The sequence below is a fragment of the Clarias gariepinus genome, chromosome 1 (assembly GCF_024256425.1).
Source record: "Clarias gariepinus isolate MV-2021 ecotype Netherlands chromosome 1, CGAR_prim_01v2, whole genome shotgun sequence".
Lineage (NCBI taxonomy): Eukaryota > Metazoa > Chordata > Actinopteri > Siluriformes > Clariidae > Clarias > Clarias gariepinus.
Window position 1 is genome coordinate 50,236,433 of NC_071100.1, and position 21,068 is coordinate 50,257,500.

The window sequence follows — 21,068 nt, forward strand, 5'->3', positions numbered from 1 at the left end:
CCACATTTGCTTGTTTTGGTAATAACTGGAAACTGGAAAACATGCATGTAGTGTAATCATGCAGTGGTGACCAGTGGTGGGAATCCAGTTCTTTTAATTGAGTTGGATTGAATTGAATCTTGCAGTGGGGGTCAGTGATGACATGCAGAAGCGGTTAGATTGTTGTCAACTTCTGGTAAGATGGAAGTTTTCATGACAGTAAACATCATACTCTGTTTCCAAAGCAGTAAGTGGTTATAGAAGTGCTGCTTAGAAGAAAAATCTATAAAATATAAAAACATGATTACTGAGCAGTGCTGTGAATGGATATTGAGTCACATCATGAGAACTCGCGCAGCAGATCTGAGACCTGAAAAAAAAAAAGTGCATGTTATTGATACGAATGTCTATAGAGAAGAAACACATCCAGAGAAGTTGCTGAACACCTTCTGCCGACAGACCTACTACAGTATTTACGCCTGAAACATTTCAGCGTCCACACGTGAGCGGCCGCACGTTAAGCTGGACAGATGGCGGGCTGACCCGTGGCTCTTTATCGCGCTTCTTCGGTTAGCGCTCCCGTCTGTCAGATCTGAAGCGCGGCAACCTGCACCTCGCCGCTATTAAAATCAATTAACCCAAACCGCCGCATCTGTTATTCGCTGATTAATTTTCAGCCCGTCAATTAATCACGTCTCTAATCGCCCTTGTTTTCACCGCTCTCCAGTCCTGACCTGTCTTCTCGTGCGCTAACTAGCGTGTCTTCGGAAACGAAGGGGAGAAGAAGAAAAAAAATGGAGGATGGTTTGAAGAGATTTTTGAATCGCTTGAAACAGGGTTAGGAAAGAAAAAAAAAACCCAGCTGTGTGATTAAAAGAAGGCACGCTTATCACGTCCTCTCAAGCTGCTTCTCACCCTTAAAGTAGGTCTCTGATGATAATGATTAGGGTTCATGCGCAGACGGAACAGCAGCCTGAGAATAGCTGCTGAAGGCAGGGGGCTATATTTGGAGTGGCCTTACTGATAAAGTGGGTCTAATAGACGGGATTAATTGGGAGCCGCGGCTCGACATTTAGAGTTGAGATAAAATAGAACGAAACGACAGCGTGAAGTGCAATTATGAGCAATCGGTTCTGGCAGCGCTGACGCAGAGGACGCGCGTGACGCAAAGCCGGAAAGCGGCTTTCTGACACCTCGGGCGCTGAGAGGTTACATGTTTACGCTCGTTAGAAATTGTAGCGATGCTTAATAGCAGCTTATATAAAACGTTTCTTCAGTTTTGCTAGTTAGCGCAACGAATCTGACCTAGGGTTGGGGTTATTTCAGAGAAATATTATGTAAAACATTATTATCGGTTAATATATGATTTTTTTTTGAACGGTTACATTCTTAACAGCGCTAAAAATGAGTTGATTGGTGATCAGTCATTAACATCCTTATATAATAATAATATTAATATTTTTCCAACGTACACTCTCCAATACAGCAGGGGGCAGCACGCACTTAGTCGGGTTGTGATCTACTATTAAACACAAAGAAGAAGTCTACTTTTATTATTGATCTTTTGGAGAAGTTGAATCAGACAGAGCGGGATGGAGAGGTAGAGACGACAGATCCTAATTAAAACCTCTCTGTGCGTATTCCAGGCGATGATGGGGCGGTGCTGAAGGTGTGATCACAGCCCGACACGCCCACTCACCCACACTGCATTTTCACTCGCCACCCTACACATCCCTCCTTCTATTTTTGTCTCGTCTTCCTTCACTGGTGTGATGTTTATGGCAGTGATGTCGCTACTTTTTTCGACAAGAGGCGTGTTCACACGGCAGCCTGGCAGGAATTAGGATGACAAGGCCAGGCCGGAGGTGACGGTGTCAGGGAAGGTGATAATGGAGGAGGTTTTACATTTTAGACTGGAAACGTTTAAGTCTACAGTGTAGAGGTGCAGCAGCGTGCACTTAGTTTCTCACACTGATCGCTTAAGTCTTGGGTACGGGACTCGTTCTGCTTTATTCCCACATTCTACAAGATTTTATGTACTGGTAACGAAACTGGGCTGATACTAATACTAATAACAATACTGGTACTGGGACTTGTACTGGGACTGGTCTCGATACTGTCACTGGGTGTTGTTGGTCTTAAGGCTGCTCCCGGCAAGGGGTCGCCACAACGGACCCGGTTAAATAGTACTGTTAGTAACACTTTATTAATACTGGTACTAGCACTGTTACCAGTACTGGTGCTGGTACCATGACTGTATTGACACCAATACTGATACAGATCCTTGGAATGGCATTGGTACCGATATCAGTAATTCTGGTTCTACTCTTCATAGTACTGATACTGGAAATGGTACTGATACCAATACTGGTACTACTCCAGTGTTAGCACTAGTACTGTCGCTACCTCAGTATGGAAAATTCTATCTGATTTCTGACAATCAGGGATTTTTTTTATGTCTGTAAAGCTGCTTTGTGACAATGTCCCCTGTTTAAAGCAATTCCATGTTAATCCACATGTTCTTACCCATGAGTCCACCCTTATCCAGAGTGACTTACATTTTTTTATCTCACTATATATCTTAACAGTTGAGGGTAACAGGGCCTTTCTCAGGGGGCCATCAGTGGTCATATCATGGTCATGGGATTTGAACCTGGGACCTTCCGAACCGTAGTCCAATGACTTAATCACTGAGCTGCCCCTGACCCCTGACCGAATTCCCACTATGAACTTGCTGAAGCCCATTTTACCCCAGTACCCTCCTGAGTCCTGCGCTCTGATTGGTCAGAAGGTGTTGATTAATTCTCTGTAGCAGCAGCTCTGACAGTAGCGCAGGTTTATATTAGTACACCAATAACATTATCGTTTCCATAGCAACAGCTCCTTCAAAGCACATAAACTGATTAAAAAATGTGTGTGTTTTCTTTCTTGGTTTTTCATTGTTTCATTCTTTATTTATTCAGTTATTTTTGCTATTTTTTTTCTTCTTTTTTTTCTCTCTTTTTACTGTTCATTTTCTTTATTGTTCATTCTGTCTTTTCTCTTTTAACTTTATTCTCTTTTCATTTCTTCTTTTTTCTCTCTTTTTTTACTGTTCTGTCATTTGTTTTATCTTTGCTTTTTAATTTCTTTTTTTTGTGTCACACGCTTTCTTTCTTTCTTTCTTACTTACTTTCTTCTTTCTTTCTTTCTTTCTTTCTTTCTTTTCATTCCTTCCCTTTGCTTCTTTGCTTCTTTCGTTTCCTCTCATTTCTTCTTTCCGGCTGTAGATCTGCTGAAGTTACCTGCAGTGTGTTTCACAGGTACGGAAGGAGTCTCCAGTGTCGATGCTGCATCAGACATCTTCAGGACAGAGAAGTTTCTCAGTGGCTGTGTTATTGATTAAATCATTAATTATAATTGTTAACTAGTAAAATAAAGTTAGCTTCGATGTGTGTGACCAGTACGCGTGTCTGGAGTTGTGCACCTCAGACCGTTAATGAGCAAATTGGCTGCACGCGTTTCCCCTGGATTCTCTTCTATCCGCTTTAAAGGACACTAACTTCGCCCTCGGGCCTGTGTGTCTCTCGAACCCTCGACCGGCGCTCCGGTTCCAGTGCTTTAAATCCCCCCTCAGTGCATGTTTTAGTACTGAGCGCTAAGGGAAACTCAAACTGACTCAGGTTCCATGCACGATAAATAAGATATAAGAAAACTCTCCCTCGCGCCGCAGTCAAACGGCCGTCGATTCACTTCTCGGAGCTTATCATCTGCAGTCTTCTGAAACACAGCGTCTAGCCGCGCTAATAATTATCCTGCAAACCAAACAAACCAGAAACGCCGCGTTTCTGTCCCTGTCACCTTATGAATTGTTGATTGCGACTGGGGCCGCGCGATTGCAGCGACGATGGCGAGGATGAATGTTTAATGAGCTGCAGAAGGTTTTGCTTTTAAATATCGCGTCCAGAGAGAGAGAGAGAGAGAGAGCACCATGCAGAAATCTGTTACTCTTATTATCACAGAGAAAGTTCATTGCTAACGACCAGAACAATACAGCGGCTAAGGACACACCAAGTCCTCAGCCTGTAGAACGCGCTCCACCTCGCCGGGATTAGCCGCTAGCGATGAGTTTTATGTGTCAGATGTTGGAAAGATGGTCCTGTTCCTGGTATTCCTGTTGTCTGTTGATTGGCAGCAAAAACCATCCATTCAAGACGAGTTAAAGGTCCCATATTTTACTCTTTTGGTAACAGAGTAATTAAAGTCTCAGAGCACCACCAAAGTGTGTGTGTGTCTGTGTGTGTGTGTGTGTGTGTGTTTATGTATACCTAAAAATACCACTCAAACCTTTTTTTTCTCTTCTTATATGATGTCACATTAGAATCGACTATAAAGTCATGTGACCGGGGGGGCGGGGCTAATCAGGAAGCTGGAAGGCTAGCGCAGCGCAGGAGATCGCTATCTGCCCCCTTCCTCATACCTGATCTCACAGACACACCCACACAGACAGCACACCCAGCCCTGCTCTCTAAGTGAACTCACCGTCTCCTGAATTCCCTTTCCGTCCGTTTTTTTCCCGCCTCTGTCTCAGCGCGGCACTGACGACTGACCCTCGCCCGGCAGGGTTTCGGCTTTCTGACAACCTTAGCGTGAACCTCTGGTGCACTCGATATAAACAGTGACCAGGAAGTCAGCTATCGGTTTCCTGCAACCAGAGAGCGAGAGGAACGCGAGACGGGACGCCGCGTGTGGAACGAAGCCAGACAGGGCGAGGGACGCCCCCTAGTGTCACTTAGTCTCCGACTGTATGCAGAGTTAAAGGAATAAACCTGGACACTTACTGATCACAAACACTACTTCATTACATTTTTTTTCCTTTAAGAGTCGAGTGCAAAAGTTTGTGCACCCTATTATTATTTAATAAAACTATGGCTGGTATTAACACTCTTCTCTACAAAACACCAGCAGTCTTCTCCTCATCAGCGTTTGGAACATTTTTTTTTTGTTCAGTCCCTGAACCTGACCCCCTGGCCTGCCACTCTTCATTCCATCTGTCTCCACTGATTATTTATTAAAGAACAAAAATTACCCATGATGCTCAGCACCACGCCGGAGTACAGCTCTTCTCACTGCAAGCTGCTGATCTGTGGGTTCTCTTGTTCAGGCTGTGTGTCTGTGTGTCCTGCTGCTCTTTTGTCTGTTTCCCTGTCTGTTTCCCTGTCTGTCCTCCCGTCTGTCTCCATGTCTGACTGATCGTCCTCATTTATGTGCCTCCCCGTCTTATATCTCTGCTTATATTTCCATCTCTCTAACCATATGTCCATCTTGTCCACTAGCTGTCCACCTGTTTGTTTGTCTGGCTGTCCTTCTATATCTGTCTTTTCATTCTTGGTCTGTCTCATATTCTCTCTGTGTCTGTCTCTATCTGTGCAGTTGTCTATCTCTTCATATCTCAGTCTTTCTGTGAGTCCATCTATCTGTTCGTCCTCCTGTCTGTCTCTCTGTCAGTCTGTCCGCCTGCCATTTCATTTCTCTACTTACAGTATCGGTCAATCTGTCCATTTCCATCTCTCTGTCTACTTCATTATCTCTTCATACATCCATCTCTTTTTCTCTGTCCATCCCCATCTCTGTGTCTGCCTTTCCACCTTTCTGTCCATCTGTCCGTCTTTCTGTCCTTATCCTCCATCGACTCGTTCAGAAATGATCCTGTGCTCCCGCTCCCTGTTCCGACTCCTTCTGGTTGCCATGGAAACGGTACTCAGATATGAGACGAGATGTGCTGATGTGTTCAGAGCGGTGCGGAGCGACAGACCTGCGCCACTGCTGAGCCACACCGCACCTGTCTCACTCTCTGTCTCACTCTCTGTCTGTCTGTCTGTCTGTCTGTTCATCGGTTCATCAGTCTGCATTAATGTCTGAATATCGTTCAATTTATCTCTTTATGTAAATATAGGACCAGAGACATATAGATGTAAGTGGACACACACACACACACACACACCACATTGATTAACACACACTGGTATAATTTTAATGGTGTAGTTTCCAGGAATGAAAAATAATTTGTTTTGTAGCAGTTCTGTGCCTGTCAGGAAAGTGCAACGACCTCTTCCACACACACACACACACACACACACACGCACACACACACACACACAAACAGTGATGCAGTGATTTATTAATAGAGTTTATTGCTCCTGCACACATTCATCAAGATATGCAAATGAGCTCTGTCCTGATTGGATCGAGCGTTTTTTTCTCACATTACTCTACAGCGCTGAATCCTGACTCCTGATTGGTGGAATGAGCAGCTCTGTAGATCGAATCGTTCTAAAGCGTTACGGTTTCTATGGCGACGGGCCATGCAGTGGGATGTAAACATCTGGATCAATTTTTCTTTCTTTTTTTCCTTTACAATATTCCAGTCCGGTTCTGTTCCTGTATTGTTCCGACCGTACACTACCCGAGCTAACGACTTCCTTTATTCTGTGAGATCCATAAAGACAGGGGTACTGTTAAATAAGTCGAGTCTGAGGAGAGGAAGTGAGCGAGCCCTGCTTCGGGCTTCACGCATGACGTTTAATCTCCTGTAATAAATCTACTGAAACATCTGGAGCGTCACGTACGCGCCTCGCCCCGAGCTACACCCTCCCTCCCTCCCTCCCTCCCTCCCTCCCTCCGGCCATTCTTCCTTTTCAGAGGCGCAGCAGCGGAACCCGAGCTCCCGACTCTCAGTCCTGCTTCACCAAACAGCAACAGGAAGTGCTCTCTCTAAAGTGCACAAAGTGTTTAGAATCTCTTTCTTTTTGATTGCGAGCGTCGCTGCAGCACTTCCAGCTGTGTGTAAAGTGGGAAAGTGGGTTTTTCTTTTTGTTTTTATCTTCAGGCTTTTTATCAGTAATGGAGTGACGCTCTTCAATGGAGCGCTCTGTGACGGAGAAATCGCTTTCAGCCTTTACACACACACACACACACACATATATACATGTCATAATTTATATTTCAGCTAATTCTCAAAGATCTTCAGAAACCTACAGAAGCCCATTTCCTCCTGGTCTCGTCTTTATAATCTCTACAGCCCGTTACTGGTGACTCTTTAATCTCTTTAATGGTTAAAGATTCCTGTTCTACCCACCTGTGTGTTGCTGCTGAGAGCGCCGGCATGCGCATCCGACTAATTCAGTACTGGGGTTCCGGACAATAAGTGTACGCGTCCTCAAACTAGTTACACCCCAGTATGTACTGTAGTAAGCAGCACTGACGGCGAGTACGAGTAGAAAGACTAGCAGCTGATCTTTATTTTTTATCAGTCGTACCGAAGACTAATGAACCAATGGACCTTTAATCTCCAGAGTGTGACATGCAGGGTGTGGCAGCGTCAGGTTGTTTTATCTCTTTTAAATTTTGTGTCGCCGTGGTGACGTGACTTCAATCAGAATACAAACATCTCCAGCTTATTTCATCTCCTCTCCTTATGTTTTTTTTTACTTGTCTTGGTCTCGTTCTAAAAATAACCCAGCACACTTCTGATTTTCCCCATGGACCTCGCTCAGACAGACAGACAGAGAGGAGAGCCAGACAGATGGCTAAAGAGGCACGTGGACAGACAGAGAGACAGATATCTGGACAGATAGTTGAGCATGTGTTGAGCGAGTGATGGGTCTATCAGGACCCTGACGCTTTTCAGATTTATGCCAGTAATTTAGCGCTTTTTCCCTCAAGGTGGGCGTGGCTTTACACGTCACGCAACAGAGTCAATCGATCGAGTGTGCGGAAGAAACAGTAAGGAATGTGTGACACAGCATGACTCCGAAAAAGGGAAGTAGACTATGAAAACAGAACCTTCAGAGATGAACGGACAGATCGGTGTGTGTTTATTCTTCATGCAGGAAGTTTAAAACCAGTTTGTGTCTCATGTTATGTTCCAAAACCGTGGTGTTAATAACAAGCAGTGATGTGAAGCGCCACTATGAGATAAAACACGGGTTGTTAGAGCAAACATATCTTCTTAAATTTTTATACAGGAACTCTAGTATAGATGGGTGGACAGACAGAGAGAGAGATGGACATATACTGTAGGTGGATGGACAAACAGACAGATAAACACAGATATAACTAAAGATGTAGACAGACAGATGAATGGACAGACAGACAGACAGACAGAAGTGGGAGTGATCCAGTTCGCTCCTCCCTCCCTCCTGTAGCGACGCTCGCTCTATCTCACCATCACGCTGTCTTTATCTCCACACTAAATAACAGGCTGTCGGGTTTTCGTTGACTGCGGCGAAGAATAAGCGAGCTCTAAAACTCCACAGTCTCAAAAGTAATGAAGCCGCTAGTTTTATTTTAAAAGGTTTAAAAGTGAAAAACAGACAGGTTGTTCCATTGCTGGGTTTTTTTCTAACCGCGTGTCACTTATCTGTGAGGCACAAAAAAATAAGAGCTGAAGATCTCCAGCTTTAGCTTTGAGTGTTCCAGAGCACCGACACTGGAGACTCCTTCCACTAACGCTACTGAAACACACTTCTTACAGAAAATGGAAAACATAACGCATTATAGCGAGCGCACTTATGTATAAACTAATCAACCAATCGGGATACAGAACTAAACAGAACTTGTGTGTGTGTGTGTTAACAGGAGCTGGTGGGGAGCGCTCCTGCTCAGAGGAACTGGAAGGGGATCGCCATCGCCCTGCTGGTCATCCTGTTCATCTGCTCTCTGATCATCACCTCCGTCATCCTGCTGACGCCACGTAAGTCATTACACGTGACGAGGACCTGACTCTGGTCTTCCTCAGGGACCCAAAGGCCACGTGTGCATTAGCTTTTCGGGGAGGTAGCACTAACCCCTCTGCCCGGTAATGGTGCTTTAATGGGGTTTACGCTAACGATCCCGTCTCCGCAGTAGGTGATGGCTCTGAAACGGTTCGGCTCGTGTTTATAACAGGCAGGACGTCAGAGGAACCGTTTGAAGCTCGTCACGTGCAACGTGGCTCCCACTCTTTATGCTCGGTGATGGAGGCGTGACCTGCTGCTTCACATCCCTGTCCCATAGGCGTGTCAGAGATTTACTCTGTTCTTTCTCTCGTCATTTAGTGATCTGCAACCAACGGAAATGTGTATCTCTGCAGAAGAAGAAACTCAGTGTGTGAAAACTACACTAGGTAATGAGTTGGACCAGCATGTAGGTATCGGATAGGTAATGAGTAGGTAATGGGTAGATAACGTGTAGGTAATGAGTAGGTAACAGGTAGATAACCGGGAGGTAATGGGGAGGACACTTACAGTATGTTTACATTTATGGCATTTGGCAGATGCCCTTATCCAGTGCAACTTCCAATCTCATATGAGCAGTTGAGGGTTAAGGGCCTTGTTCAAGGGCCCAAAAGTGGCAGCTTAGTGGTGCTGGTGTATAAACCTGGGATCAGTACTCCAACACCTTAACCACTGAGCTACCTGCTACCTGCAGTTACGGTAAAGGTAATGTGTACCTGGGTAATAGTTAGGTTATAGGTACTTCATGGGGAGGTAACGTGTAGCTAATGAGTGGGTAAAGTAGGGTAGGTAATGGGGAGTTCAAGGAGGGTTAAAGGGTAGAATATAGGGATGTAATGGAGTGGTCAACAGTAGGTAATAAGGAGGTAAAGAAGGGGTAATGGGAAGGTAATGTGAAGGTAAAGAAGGGGTAATCAGTAGGTAATGGGTAGGTAAAGGAGGGGTAATGGACAGGTAAAGGAGGGGTAATGGGGAGGTAAAGGAGGTGTAATGGGCAGGTAAATGAGAGGTAATGAGGAGGTAAAGGAGGGGTAATCAGTAGGTGATTGGTAGGTAAAGGAGGGGTAATGGGTAGGTAATGGGCAGGTAAAGGAGGGTAATAAGGAGGTAATGGGCAGGTAAAGGAGGGGTAATGGGGAGGTAAAGGAGGGTAATGGGCAGGTAAAGGGGAGGTAATAGGGAGGTAATAGGGAGGTAAAGGAGGGGTAATCAGTAGGTAATTGGTAGGTAAAGGAGGGGTAATGGGTAGGTAAAAGAGGGGTGATGGGGAGGTTAAGAAGGGGTAATGGGTAAGTAATGGGGAGGTAAGGGAGTGGTAATGGGGAGGTAAGGGAGTGGTAATGGGGAGGTAAGGGAGTGGTAATGGGGAGGTAAGGGAGTGGTAATGGGGAGGTAAGGGAGTGGTAATGGGGAGGTAAGGGAGTGGTAATGGGGAGGTAAGGGAGTGGTAAGATGTAGGTAATGGGTAGGTAACTAAGTATAAGTTACATTAAGCTTTCTTTAGATTATAACGCTGTGCTGATTAGTGCCCACCCTCGGACCAGAGCTCTTCCTGTTGGAGTGTTTAGTATTCAGAGCTCACAGTCACTGTACTGTGTTTATCCTCTTTTATTCAGATTGTCCTCCAGGACACGCCTCCTCTCACTCTCACTTCTTAGTTTTCCTGCAATTTCAGCAAAAAAGTCTCAACTGTAAAAGCTGGAACATTTCAAAGCAATGCCAGGGTAAAAATTGCAAAGCGCAGCACTGATTTAGGCACTGTGTGAGTGTGTGTGTGTGTGTGTGTGTGTGTGTGTGTGTGTGAGTGTGTGTGGGTGTGTGTGTGTGATGAATGTTAAAAAAGTATTATTTATACTGCGCAGCTCGATGAGCGAAGGCTTGTCTTTGTACAGTCCGATGATAAATCACAGCGACATGACATGAGCTTAAAGCCCCACCCACTTTCCCACTTTTAGTCTCCGCCCAGTTTTCCAGTGTGAAAAATGCGCTAACAAAACAAAACTCATTAACGTGAAACAGAAGTATCAGCGCGTATGTGACGTTGGTGATGTTAGACACGTTTATAGTCAGCATTGGGTAGCTACAGTAGATCCATTAAGATACTCAGGAAAGGATGATAACATCAGAGTGACAAATCCAACACTTTGTCATGATTTATGGATGCAGAGTGACTAAAAAATTATTTAGAGAAGTTTAAGTGCATGAACACACTAGGGACGGGAATCATCAGACGCCACCCGATACGATATTATCACCATATCTAGGTTTTGCGTTTTTATAAATATCCAAATTCAATTATTTTTTGTACATTTTGTTACAAATCTAAACAAATTATTTGCTCCTATCACATGGGACCCTGTGCTGCCCATCAGCACCACCTGTAGGTTCATAGAGGAACAGCAACGTTTTACCGCTTTAAATGCAAACAAAATAGAAGAAACAAAAGAAAAACAAAACAAAAGAATCGCGATACATAACCGATTTTGACCTCCATCTTTAACGTGAGGAGTCCGAATGTGATGTGAAGTACTCGATGTGTATCAGTATCCAACCGTCCTATAACTCAAGTTGTAGGAAAAAAAAGGCTGAATTGGATCACTCTCTCGTTTCTTTGATGATTTAAACATTTAATCAGATGTGTTGTGAAAGATCACACTGCAGACTCCGTGTCCTAATTAATATTTAAATGAGCTGCAACCTCCACCAAGTGTCTCATCCTCTAATTGACTTTATAGAAAATTGCTTTTGGAATGCAAATTCTCTCATTTGTCCTTCAAAGCGCGAGTTAACAGAGAAGTTTTTGGTTCAAAGCCAGCTTGTTTGTGAGAAGCGTGATGAAAAAACGTGTGCTCTCCCGACCTTGCACACCTTGTAGAACCAGTTCAGGTCCTCCATCCATCGCCTCCAGCCTCAGACTCCTTCAGCTTGATCATCAGAAACTAACTGATAATTATAGTCTATACTTTTTACCATACATGTTCTGATTTATTTCTATACATTTTTAATTCTGTGAAGCTGCTTTGTAACAGGGAACATTGTTACCAAATGAAATTGGTGAGGGAACACTAACGTTCGGACATACACCATCAGAAATGCGCATGCAAAACAGAGTTACCTCTTCCCTTTTCCAATGGATTTCTAAAGAATGTGTAGATTGCTGAAATCTGGCAACAAAAAACAAGCACTATTTGCATAAATGATTGACAGCGGAAAGAAATGATAAGCTTTTTACAATGAAGAGAAAAACAAAACAAAGTCACACACACACACACACACACACACACACACACACACACACATATGCTTATTGACATGCCGACTATTCATTGCCAAATCGGCTGCCAGCCTCATTTCCGTTTCAGATAAAGAAACTTTTTCAATTAAACCAATATCGACTGCTCTTCTCACATCAATGTAGGAAATTGTGGTGGTGTTTTTTTTTTTCCTTGTCTCCTCGAGTTTGATCCTCACGGAGTTGCTCTCCGTCCCAGTACCCCAATTACACTCTGATTGGTCTGGAAGTTTGGGGGTTATGTCTAACCCGTGACAAACCCCATGTTCATATTATGTTTTATGTTAACGCACTCAGATGAACTTTCTGTAGTAACAAGTCATACAGAACGGTGTGTACGCTGGATGTAAATATGGTGAAACCTTCTCTGATTTATGAAACATCGAATCCCTAGGGAGGCTCGCGACACCGTGTACTGCAATCAGGACAAAAGACATGACAAGACGAGGATTTGGTGTCAGGGGAGAAAAAGGTCTCTCCCGACCTGCGGCGTTCAGTCTGTCAGGAACAGGAAGGTGGAATGATGGACAGATGGTGCCTCTGATGTCCTGCTGAATCTCGCTAATAAAATCTGGAGATTGTAATTATCCAGGACCTTCTGTTCACCAAGGTTCTCCTCATGCGCCGCAATAAACAATTAGCCTGAACGCTAAACCCCTACGGATCAGTCGCAGAGCCCCGGCGTACTCAGAGAGGCTTTAGTAATGAACATTTAAGACTTTCTTTCTGTCACTGATATTCTTTACCTTTTAATTCAGATTACTGTCATAATACAATGCCTGGCCAAAAAAAAAGCTGTACACTCTAATTTAAAAAATATTTACAATATTTAATTGGACCGCCTTTTGCTTTGATTATGCAACATTTTAATAATCTTATGCAACGTCACAATGTTTTATTTAAGTCCAGAGTCACATTATTTTCTCTTCAAGATCTTGTATTGGTATGATGAAAGTTGAACTGTTGCGTAATGCATTCTCCAGCACATCCCAAACATTCTCACTTGGGTTAAAGTCTGGACCCTATGGTGGCCGATTCATGTGTGAAAATGTTGTCTTATCCTCCCTGAACCACTCTTTCACAATCTGAGCCAGATGAATCCTGATATCATTATCCTGGAATATGTCCCGTGCCATCAGTGAGATGAACCCTCCATAGATGTGATCCTCTGGTGATTCAGTACATACAGGTGGTCAGCTGACTTCATTTTATTGCCCCATAACTAGGGATGGGAATCAAAAACCGGTTCTTGTTGAGAACCGGTTCCCAGTGTTTCAATTCCTCTGAATCGTTTGCAAAATTTGCAAATGATTCCCTTAACGATTCCAGTGGGCACGAATGACATCATCACGCACATTGCGTAACTTACGCACATTGCGTAGCTTACGCTCAGTCAATAGTAAGCATGGCGCCTAAGCGGAACAAACGTTCAAAAGTCTGGTTGTATTTCACCAAAAAACATGAAAACAGTGCAACTTGCAATACTTGCAGCGTAGATATTTCCTCAAAGGGAGTCAGTGAGAATCGATAAGGGAATCGATAAAGAATCGAATCGTTAAGCAGAATCGGAAATGGAATTGGAATCGTAAAAATCTTATCAATTCCCATCCCTACCCATAACGTTACTGAGTCTAGACCTGAGTAACTGATCAACCCCAGATCATAACACTGTCTCCAGAGGCTTGTACAGTGGACACTACGCATGATGGGAGCATCGCTTCATGTCCTTCCCTTCTCACCCTGACACGCCCATCACTCTGGAATAGGCTCAGTCTGGACTCGTCAAGTCCAATCTTTATGCTCTTTAGCAAAAAGTATTTTTTAAGATTCTCCACATTGATAAGTCTTTTTCTTAAAGCTACACAGCTGTTTGATTCCAGGCTCTTGTGGTCCCTTTGCATTGTGCATGCGGAAATGGTTTTATTTTCACTATTGAAGATACAGACAGACCTGCAAATTTTTTGACTGATTACTTTCATTTGATTACTTAGATTGTTGATTCATTAATTAGAATTTAAATAAATTTTATTTATTTTATTTTTATTTTATTATTTTATTTTTATTATTTTATTTATTTTATTTTATGTTTGATTTTCTACTCATTACCTGTTTTTATTTTTGACTAATAATAAAAAAATAATTTATTACTTAGTTTGTTTGACTTTTATTTTTAACTCCTATTTGGCTTTTTAAGTTCATTTCTTACTCCTGGCTGGCTCACCAATTTTTTTTTTCTACTTGGTTTAATGCTCCTGTGTGACTTCTTTGGGTTACCCGTTGGATTTCTTGACTCCTGATTGCCTCACCCATTCATTTTCTCTCTCTCTTTTTTTTTTTACTTTTTTATTTTTTGATTTGGATTTACAGTACAGATAAACTTGCAGTGCTGTGCTGAGACTTGCTGCTTTCTCCCACAAACAGAGCTGTTCCTCCGTGCGGCTCTCATCACCCCCTTATCACCAACTGTTCGCTCTTTTTTAGTTTCTCACACCTGATGATATATACAGTACTGTACAAAAGTCTTAGGCACCATATTATATGCTGTATCAATTTTGTTTATCATGTCTGCATAATTATGTACAAAACCATTCATTATTTCCATACATAACTGTATAAATAAATAACATCACAGGAGAATTATGAATGGCTGTAAAGAAAAAAATATAGTAAAGGACAGACCAAGACTTTTGCACAGTACTGTATATCTGAACAACACTGCAAGAGTCGGCAGTGAGTTCAGCGCTCTGGGTTTAGTTATAAAGTATTAATAAACAGAATAAAACAATACAATTCTTTTGTTCTTTGCAGACAGCAGAAGGTTCCCTCACCATCATATGTGTGTGTGTGTGTGTGTGTTCAGGTGTCTTGTTCTGGTCCTGGTATTGCTTACAGTTAGCAGATAGCTAAGTGGTGCGTTGGCGTTTTCATTATGTGAGTAATTACTGAGCCACGCCCGTGTGTGATTAATAATAAATAAAGCGTCGCATCCATTATGTGCCTCGAATCAATAATGCAGAGCTGCTGGGTTTTTTACTCTGTACTTCACTTCATGTTTGTTTTATGGAGCTGAAAGCTTTTACCTGCGCTTTCACTTTCTCACACACACACAGACTGATGCTTTGTGTGTGTGTGTGTGTGTGTGTGTGTGTGTGTGTGTGTGTGTGTGTGTTTGTGTGTGTGTTGTTGCCTGCAGGTGAGGATGACAGCTTGGCCTCCAGGAAGAAAGTCACAGTGGAGGATCTGTTCAGCTCCGAGCTGCAGGTTCGCGACCCCCAGGCCAAGTGGCTCAGTGGTACGTCGTCTCTATCTCTCTCTTACTCTCTCTCCATCTTTTTATCTCTCTCTCTTTCTCTCTCTCTCTCTCAGCTCCAAGCTACAGGTTCACGACCCCCAGGCCAGTGATGCACTCTCTCTCTCAATCTCTCTCTCACACACTATCTCACCTTTGCTATATCTCTCACTCTCTCATGCCTTCTCTCTCTCTCTCTGCCTCTTTCACTTGCTCTCTCTCTTTTAATTACTGTCTCTTTTGCTTTATCTCTCTCACTTCCTTCCTCCCTCACTCTCTTTCTCTCTCTTTGTATATCTCACTCTCTATGTCTCTTTCTCTCTCTTTCTCTCTCTTTCTGTCTTACTCTCTTGCTCTATCTCTCACTATCTCCCTCTTGCTTTTACACTTTCTCTCTCTGGCATTGTTTCTCTCTTTCTCTCTCACTTACTCGCTCTCACTGTACCTTTCCGTCTCACCTTCTCTCTCATGCTCTTATTTATCTCTCTCATGCTCTCCTGATGTTTCTCCCAAAACATTAAAACAAAATTTATCACCAGCGCCATGTCATGTACAAATCATCCATTCATTCTTCGTTTATATATTTATCTGAACAAACATCTTTTATATGGAAGTGTATATATTTTTGCCCTCTGATGGATTATAGGTGGCACGGTGGTGTAGTGGTTAGCACTGTCGCCTTGCACCTCCAGGGTCCGGGTTCGAATCCCGTCTCTGTGTGCATGGAGTTTGCATGTTCTCCCCGTGCTTGGTGGGTTTCCTCTGGGTACTATGGTTTCATCATTCCAAAGATGTGCAGGTTAGGTTAATTAACGTTCCCAAATTGCCCATAATGTGTGTGTGCCCTGCGATGGATTGACACCCTGTCCAAGGTGTACCCCGCCTCGTGCCCTAAGGTCCCCGTGACCCTGAATACAGGATAAAGTGGTATAGAAGATGAGAGTGAGTGGTGAATTATACGTACACAGCATCATTATGTATAATAAACACTTTAACACAAACACTTTAAAACAAACGGCAGCAACGTCTTTCATATATATTTTTTTACTTGTTGGGAAATTGTTTGTGAAAAATTCAACCATTTTGGACTCAATTTATCCAACATTTTAAACCAGAAGGGATTGGAAAGCATTGAACACACACACCAGTGATGGTGAGGGTGAAACCCATTACAGTGCTCCTCCTTCGTGGAGGTCAGGTCTTTGGCAGGTGATATTTCCATACACAGGTTTATCTGTCTGATGTGTAAGCCCTGGGTTTGTTCAGAGAAGTTGGCCGGCTCGGGATAATGAATGAGTGACAGCTCCAGGATCTACCCAGACGAGTGAAATGAAGAGTAAAGATGGACAGCGACAGTCTGTTTCGACCCCTGCAGTTTGTAATAATGAGACTGTCCTGCTGTTCGAGCAGCGCCCAGCTGGGTCACGACCTTCTGCTCTCATCCAGTTGATTGTCACTTCTGCACCTCCTCATCTTCCTCCTCTTCCTCTTCTTTGTAACATAAATATACGACTGCACGATTAAAGGATGGAGGGGTTTGCCGTTTAAACCGTTCCTGTGTTTAACACCGATCATTTGGATTGGATGGGTGGGGCTAGAAGGATAAAAAGAGAGATTAGTGACTGTTTAATTGAATAGGTTGATAAATTAAGTGATCTGTTTATTGATTGATGGATTAATTAATAAAGAGATCAGTAAAGGTTTAGATGGATGAATAAATAAATGGATGGAGAGATCAGTGGATTAATGGATGGATGGATGAATCGAGAGAATAGTTGATGGTTAGATGAATGGCTGAATAGAAATATCAGGCGATGGTTAGTTGAATAGATGGAGGGATGAATGGATGCTTGTGTGAATGAATAGTTACTGGTAAAACTCAAACAGTTAGAATATCGTGCAAAAGTTCAGTAATGCAAATTAAAAGGTGAAACTAATACATGCAAAGCAAGATAGTTCAAGCCGTGATTTGTCATAATTGAGATGATTATGGCTTACAGCTCATGAAAACCCCAAATCCACAATCTTAGAAAATTCGAATATCACATGCAATCAATAAAGCAAGGATTGTACATACATAAAACATATCTGACCTCTGAAAAGTAAAGGTATCCATTTGTACTCAGTACTTGGTTTGGGCCCCTTTTGCAGCAGTTAATGCCTCAGAAATCGAACCTGGACCTTCGACATGACAGGCGAAACACAAAACTTTCTATTAATGTGCTTTGAGACAGCACTTTGGTTACTTATTTTGCAATTACCTTTTGAGGCTTTTTGAGGCTAATTTTTCTGAGATTGTGGATTTGGGGTTTTCATGAGCTTTAAGCCATAATCATCTCAATTATGACAAATCACGGCTTGAACTAACTTGCTTTGCATGTAATGAGTCTATCTCATGTATTAGTTTTACCTTTTAAGTTGCATTACTGAATTAAATAAACTAATCTAATTTTTAATTTCACCGTAAGTGGACGGTTAGCCGGATGGTTGAGGGATGAATAGAGAGGTTGATGGTTAGTTGGATGCATGGATGGAGGATTTAATGGGGATCAGTGGATAATTGGGTGGATGGATGGAAGATCGGTGCATGGTTAGATGGGTGGGTAGGTGAGATGAACAGAGAAATCTGTAAAATGAATAAACAGATTATTGAATGATTAATTGGTTGCATGGATTAGAAATGGATGCATGAACAGAGATCAGTGGAGTTGCATTGGTGGATGGATGAGAAGGGTGAGTAAGGTCAGTAAATGGTTGGTTGGGTGGACGGATGGATGGATAGCGAGATTGGGGATGGATGGATGGATGGATGGACAAACAGATCAGTGGATGGTTAGATGGCTGGATAGATGAGATAGATTGAGAGATCAGCAAATGATTAGCTGGATGGAGGGCTGGTTGGATGGAGAGCTTACTGGGTGAATGGATGGATGGATGGATGGATGGAGGAGATAAGCCTCAGTTAGGTGTACTGCCGTCCAGAGTGGTGTGTCCTGAACTTCAGGCAATGCAGTAAGCACAGGAAGAAGACCTCCTCGGGTTCCTGGGTTCTCTTGTCAGAAACAGTCTCTGCACCACATCGGTTATTCATCAGGACAGATTATGGTGTAGGAAACATGGCAGATGTCGGTGAGCTTCCGCTCGTCTCCTAGAGGATGGATCAAGATAATTAACCACTAGTGTGCAGGTTCACGCCGCCGTTTAGACCGCTAAAATCCTCCACAAGGACGCTCGGCAACCCCCGGCTCTCAGAATTAGCATTTCTCTTTCTAATGCTGCATTAGCATTCCGTCGGCGTTCTGGAACAGCGTCTGGCATTAACGTCTCACACTTGGCAGTCCTGACGTGACGAGACTCATACAATGTTCCTCGAGGAGCAGGATTGAATTTGTAAAACACGGTGCGATTGCAGAGGTTCTCTGTTAGCGATGTTTCAACATCATCCCGATCCATGTTCGTCACGGCTCAGATGAGGGTTATTCTGGAAAAATCTGTGTCTGAGATTCAGAACAAGCGTGAACATCAAAGGTGAAAAGTGGAAGGAGGCGTGGCCAGGGGTCACATTCAGTTCTGTTTTATGTCAGTTCCGTGTCACGCTGTGTCTCTACAAGTGTACTGGTGATCTAAACAGTAAACACAAATGTGTGTGTGTGTGTGTGTGTGTGTGTGTGTGTGTGTGTGTGTGTGGAAACAGCACCCTGTTATGCTACTCGGTCTCTTTGTTACACTGTGCTTTTTTAGTCCCAATCACTCGTCTGTATTATTTACCAGCGCACAAAGAAAGCATGTCCATCCAGGCCCGAGGCGCTCGCTGTGTGTGTGTGTGTGTGTGTGTGTGTTCATGCAGGAGCAAAATAACAAAAACAAACCGCTCAGAGGCATAAAACTGGGACACGAATCAAACTGGATAAAATATTGCAACGGCAAAAACAAATGAAAAGACAAACACACAGAGGCGTCAGAGCACGAGGCGTACATGAGGTACAGACGTGTCCCTGAGACAGGTCCTGACTCGCCTGACTGTCCTTCCTGTCTGGATATTAGAATATTATTACTTTTCAAAATAAGAAAGGAACTTGGATTTCTAGGGTTTGTTTCCCAAAGTTTTATTCAAATGTATAAATGTATAGACATATATTTGTCTATATGTTGAGGGATGGATGCATGGCTAAGTTGGCTATATGGATGGATGGAGAGGTTGGAGAATTGATAGGGAGTTGGTCAGATAAATGGATTTAAATATGGATGGATAGACAGTTGATTAGATAGACAGTTGGTCTGCTAGATGGTAGGACAATTGGACAAATAGATAAATCGAGTTGTGGTTCTGATTGAGACTGTAGAACATACGCAGGCACTGAGAGCACAATGTACCTGAATGTTCTTCCTCCTGCTCTGTGACGTCTATAGGAATAATGACACCTTATGCAGTGGAACGTTCTAACTGCTATGATCAGGTGACGTTCCTCTCTCTGTTCCACCTCAGACACGGAGCTGCTGTACCGTAACCAGGATGGAGACGTGCTCAGACTGGATGTGGAGAGCAACAGCACCGAGGTCCTGGTGGAGAACAAGATGTTTGTAAGTGTATCAGTACGTTTTATTCACCTGTACAGAAAATATGGCCATACAGGACTGACAGACAGATAGAAATGGAGTAATGCATGTACAGTATGCACAGACTGGAAAACAGATGGAGATAGATAAACGGACGGACTCCTAGACAGACAGACAAGATCAGCACATACATGAATCACTGCATAAGTCAAAGACAAAGACGGACAGATGGATGGACAGACTGGATGGATAGACGGTTGGTTGGATGAGAGGATGGAGAAAGGTCTTATAACTAAATAGTTGGATGGATAGATGGGAGGATTGATAGACAGTTGGTCAAATGCATGGATGGACAGTTGTTCAGATGGACAGATAGATGGTTGGACAGTTGGATGGATGAATGGATAGACAGTCAGACGGTTGGATAGATGGCAAAGTCGATCAGATGGTAGACAGATAAATGAATTTAAATACAGTTGGTCAGATAGTGGATGGATGGATTGATAAATAGATACACTCAGATGAATAACAGACAAAAAACTTGATGGATGTTAAGAGATGGACAGATAGACATAGAGACAGCTGGGCAGATGGAGAGACAGACAGAGAGATGGATGGACGAGTGACTGGATGGATTGCTCTAATGGGACGATTCAGTTAAATATGTTTTTTTTTCACCCTCATCTTCAGGAAACGTATAAAGCTAGCAAGTATCAGGTGTCTCCTGACCTGACTCACGTTCTCCTGGCCTACAACATCGTCCCAGTAAGTGTACACACACACACACACACACACACACTCACACACAAACACACAGTTGAGTGTGTTAACAGATGTGTGTTCTCTCCTCCACAGCTGTACCGGTACTCCTACACGGCCTCGTACATCATATGCAGCCTGAAAACGCCGTAAGTTCCTCGGATCTGAAACATGAGACAGTGTTAATCATAGCGGAGAACCCTACAGACAGCAGTGTGTGTGTGTGTGTGTGTGTGTGTGTGTGTGTGTGTGTGTGTGTGTGTGTACACAGGGACTCTGTGGTTTTATCCGCTCCTGAAGTGCAGAACACGACACTGCAGTTTGCTGGATGGGGTCCGAAAGGGCAACAACTGGTGAGAGACACACACACACACACACACACACACACACACACATGCACGTACCTGCATTACAACTGGATGAATCAGCAACACAG

The 21,068-nt window shown here is 43.3% G+C and overlaps 1 protein-coding gene across 5 annotated transcripts in view; it reads left to right on the forward strand.

The window, feature by feature from the left end:
- Positions 1 to 21,068, forward strand: part of dpp6b (dipeptidyl-peptidase 6b) — a 106,592-nt gene that overhangs the window by 54,508 nt on the left and 31,016 nt on the right. For all 5 annotated transcript variants that reach the window (XM_053502567.1, XM_053502558.1, XM_053502541.1 and 2 more), the window contains exons 2-7: positions 8,599 to 8,713; positions 15,221 to 15,319; positions 19,803 to 19,897; positions 20,564 to 20,638; positions 20,729 to 20,781; positions 20,904 to 20,985. In XM_053502567.1, the coding sequence (XP_053358542.1) occupies positions 8,599 to 8,713; positions 15,221 to 15,319; positions 19,803 to 19,897; positions 20,564 to 20,638; positions 20,729 to 20,781; positions 20,904 to 20,985 (519 nt within the window). The remainder of the gene's footprint in view (positions 1 to 8,598; positions 8,714 to 15,220; positions 15,320 to 19,802; positions 19,898 to 20,563; positions 20,639 to 20,728; positions 20,782 to 20,903; positions 20,986 to 21,068) is intronic.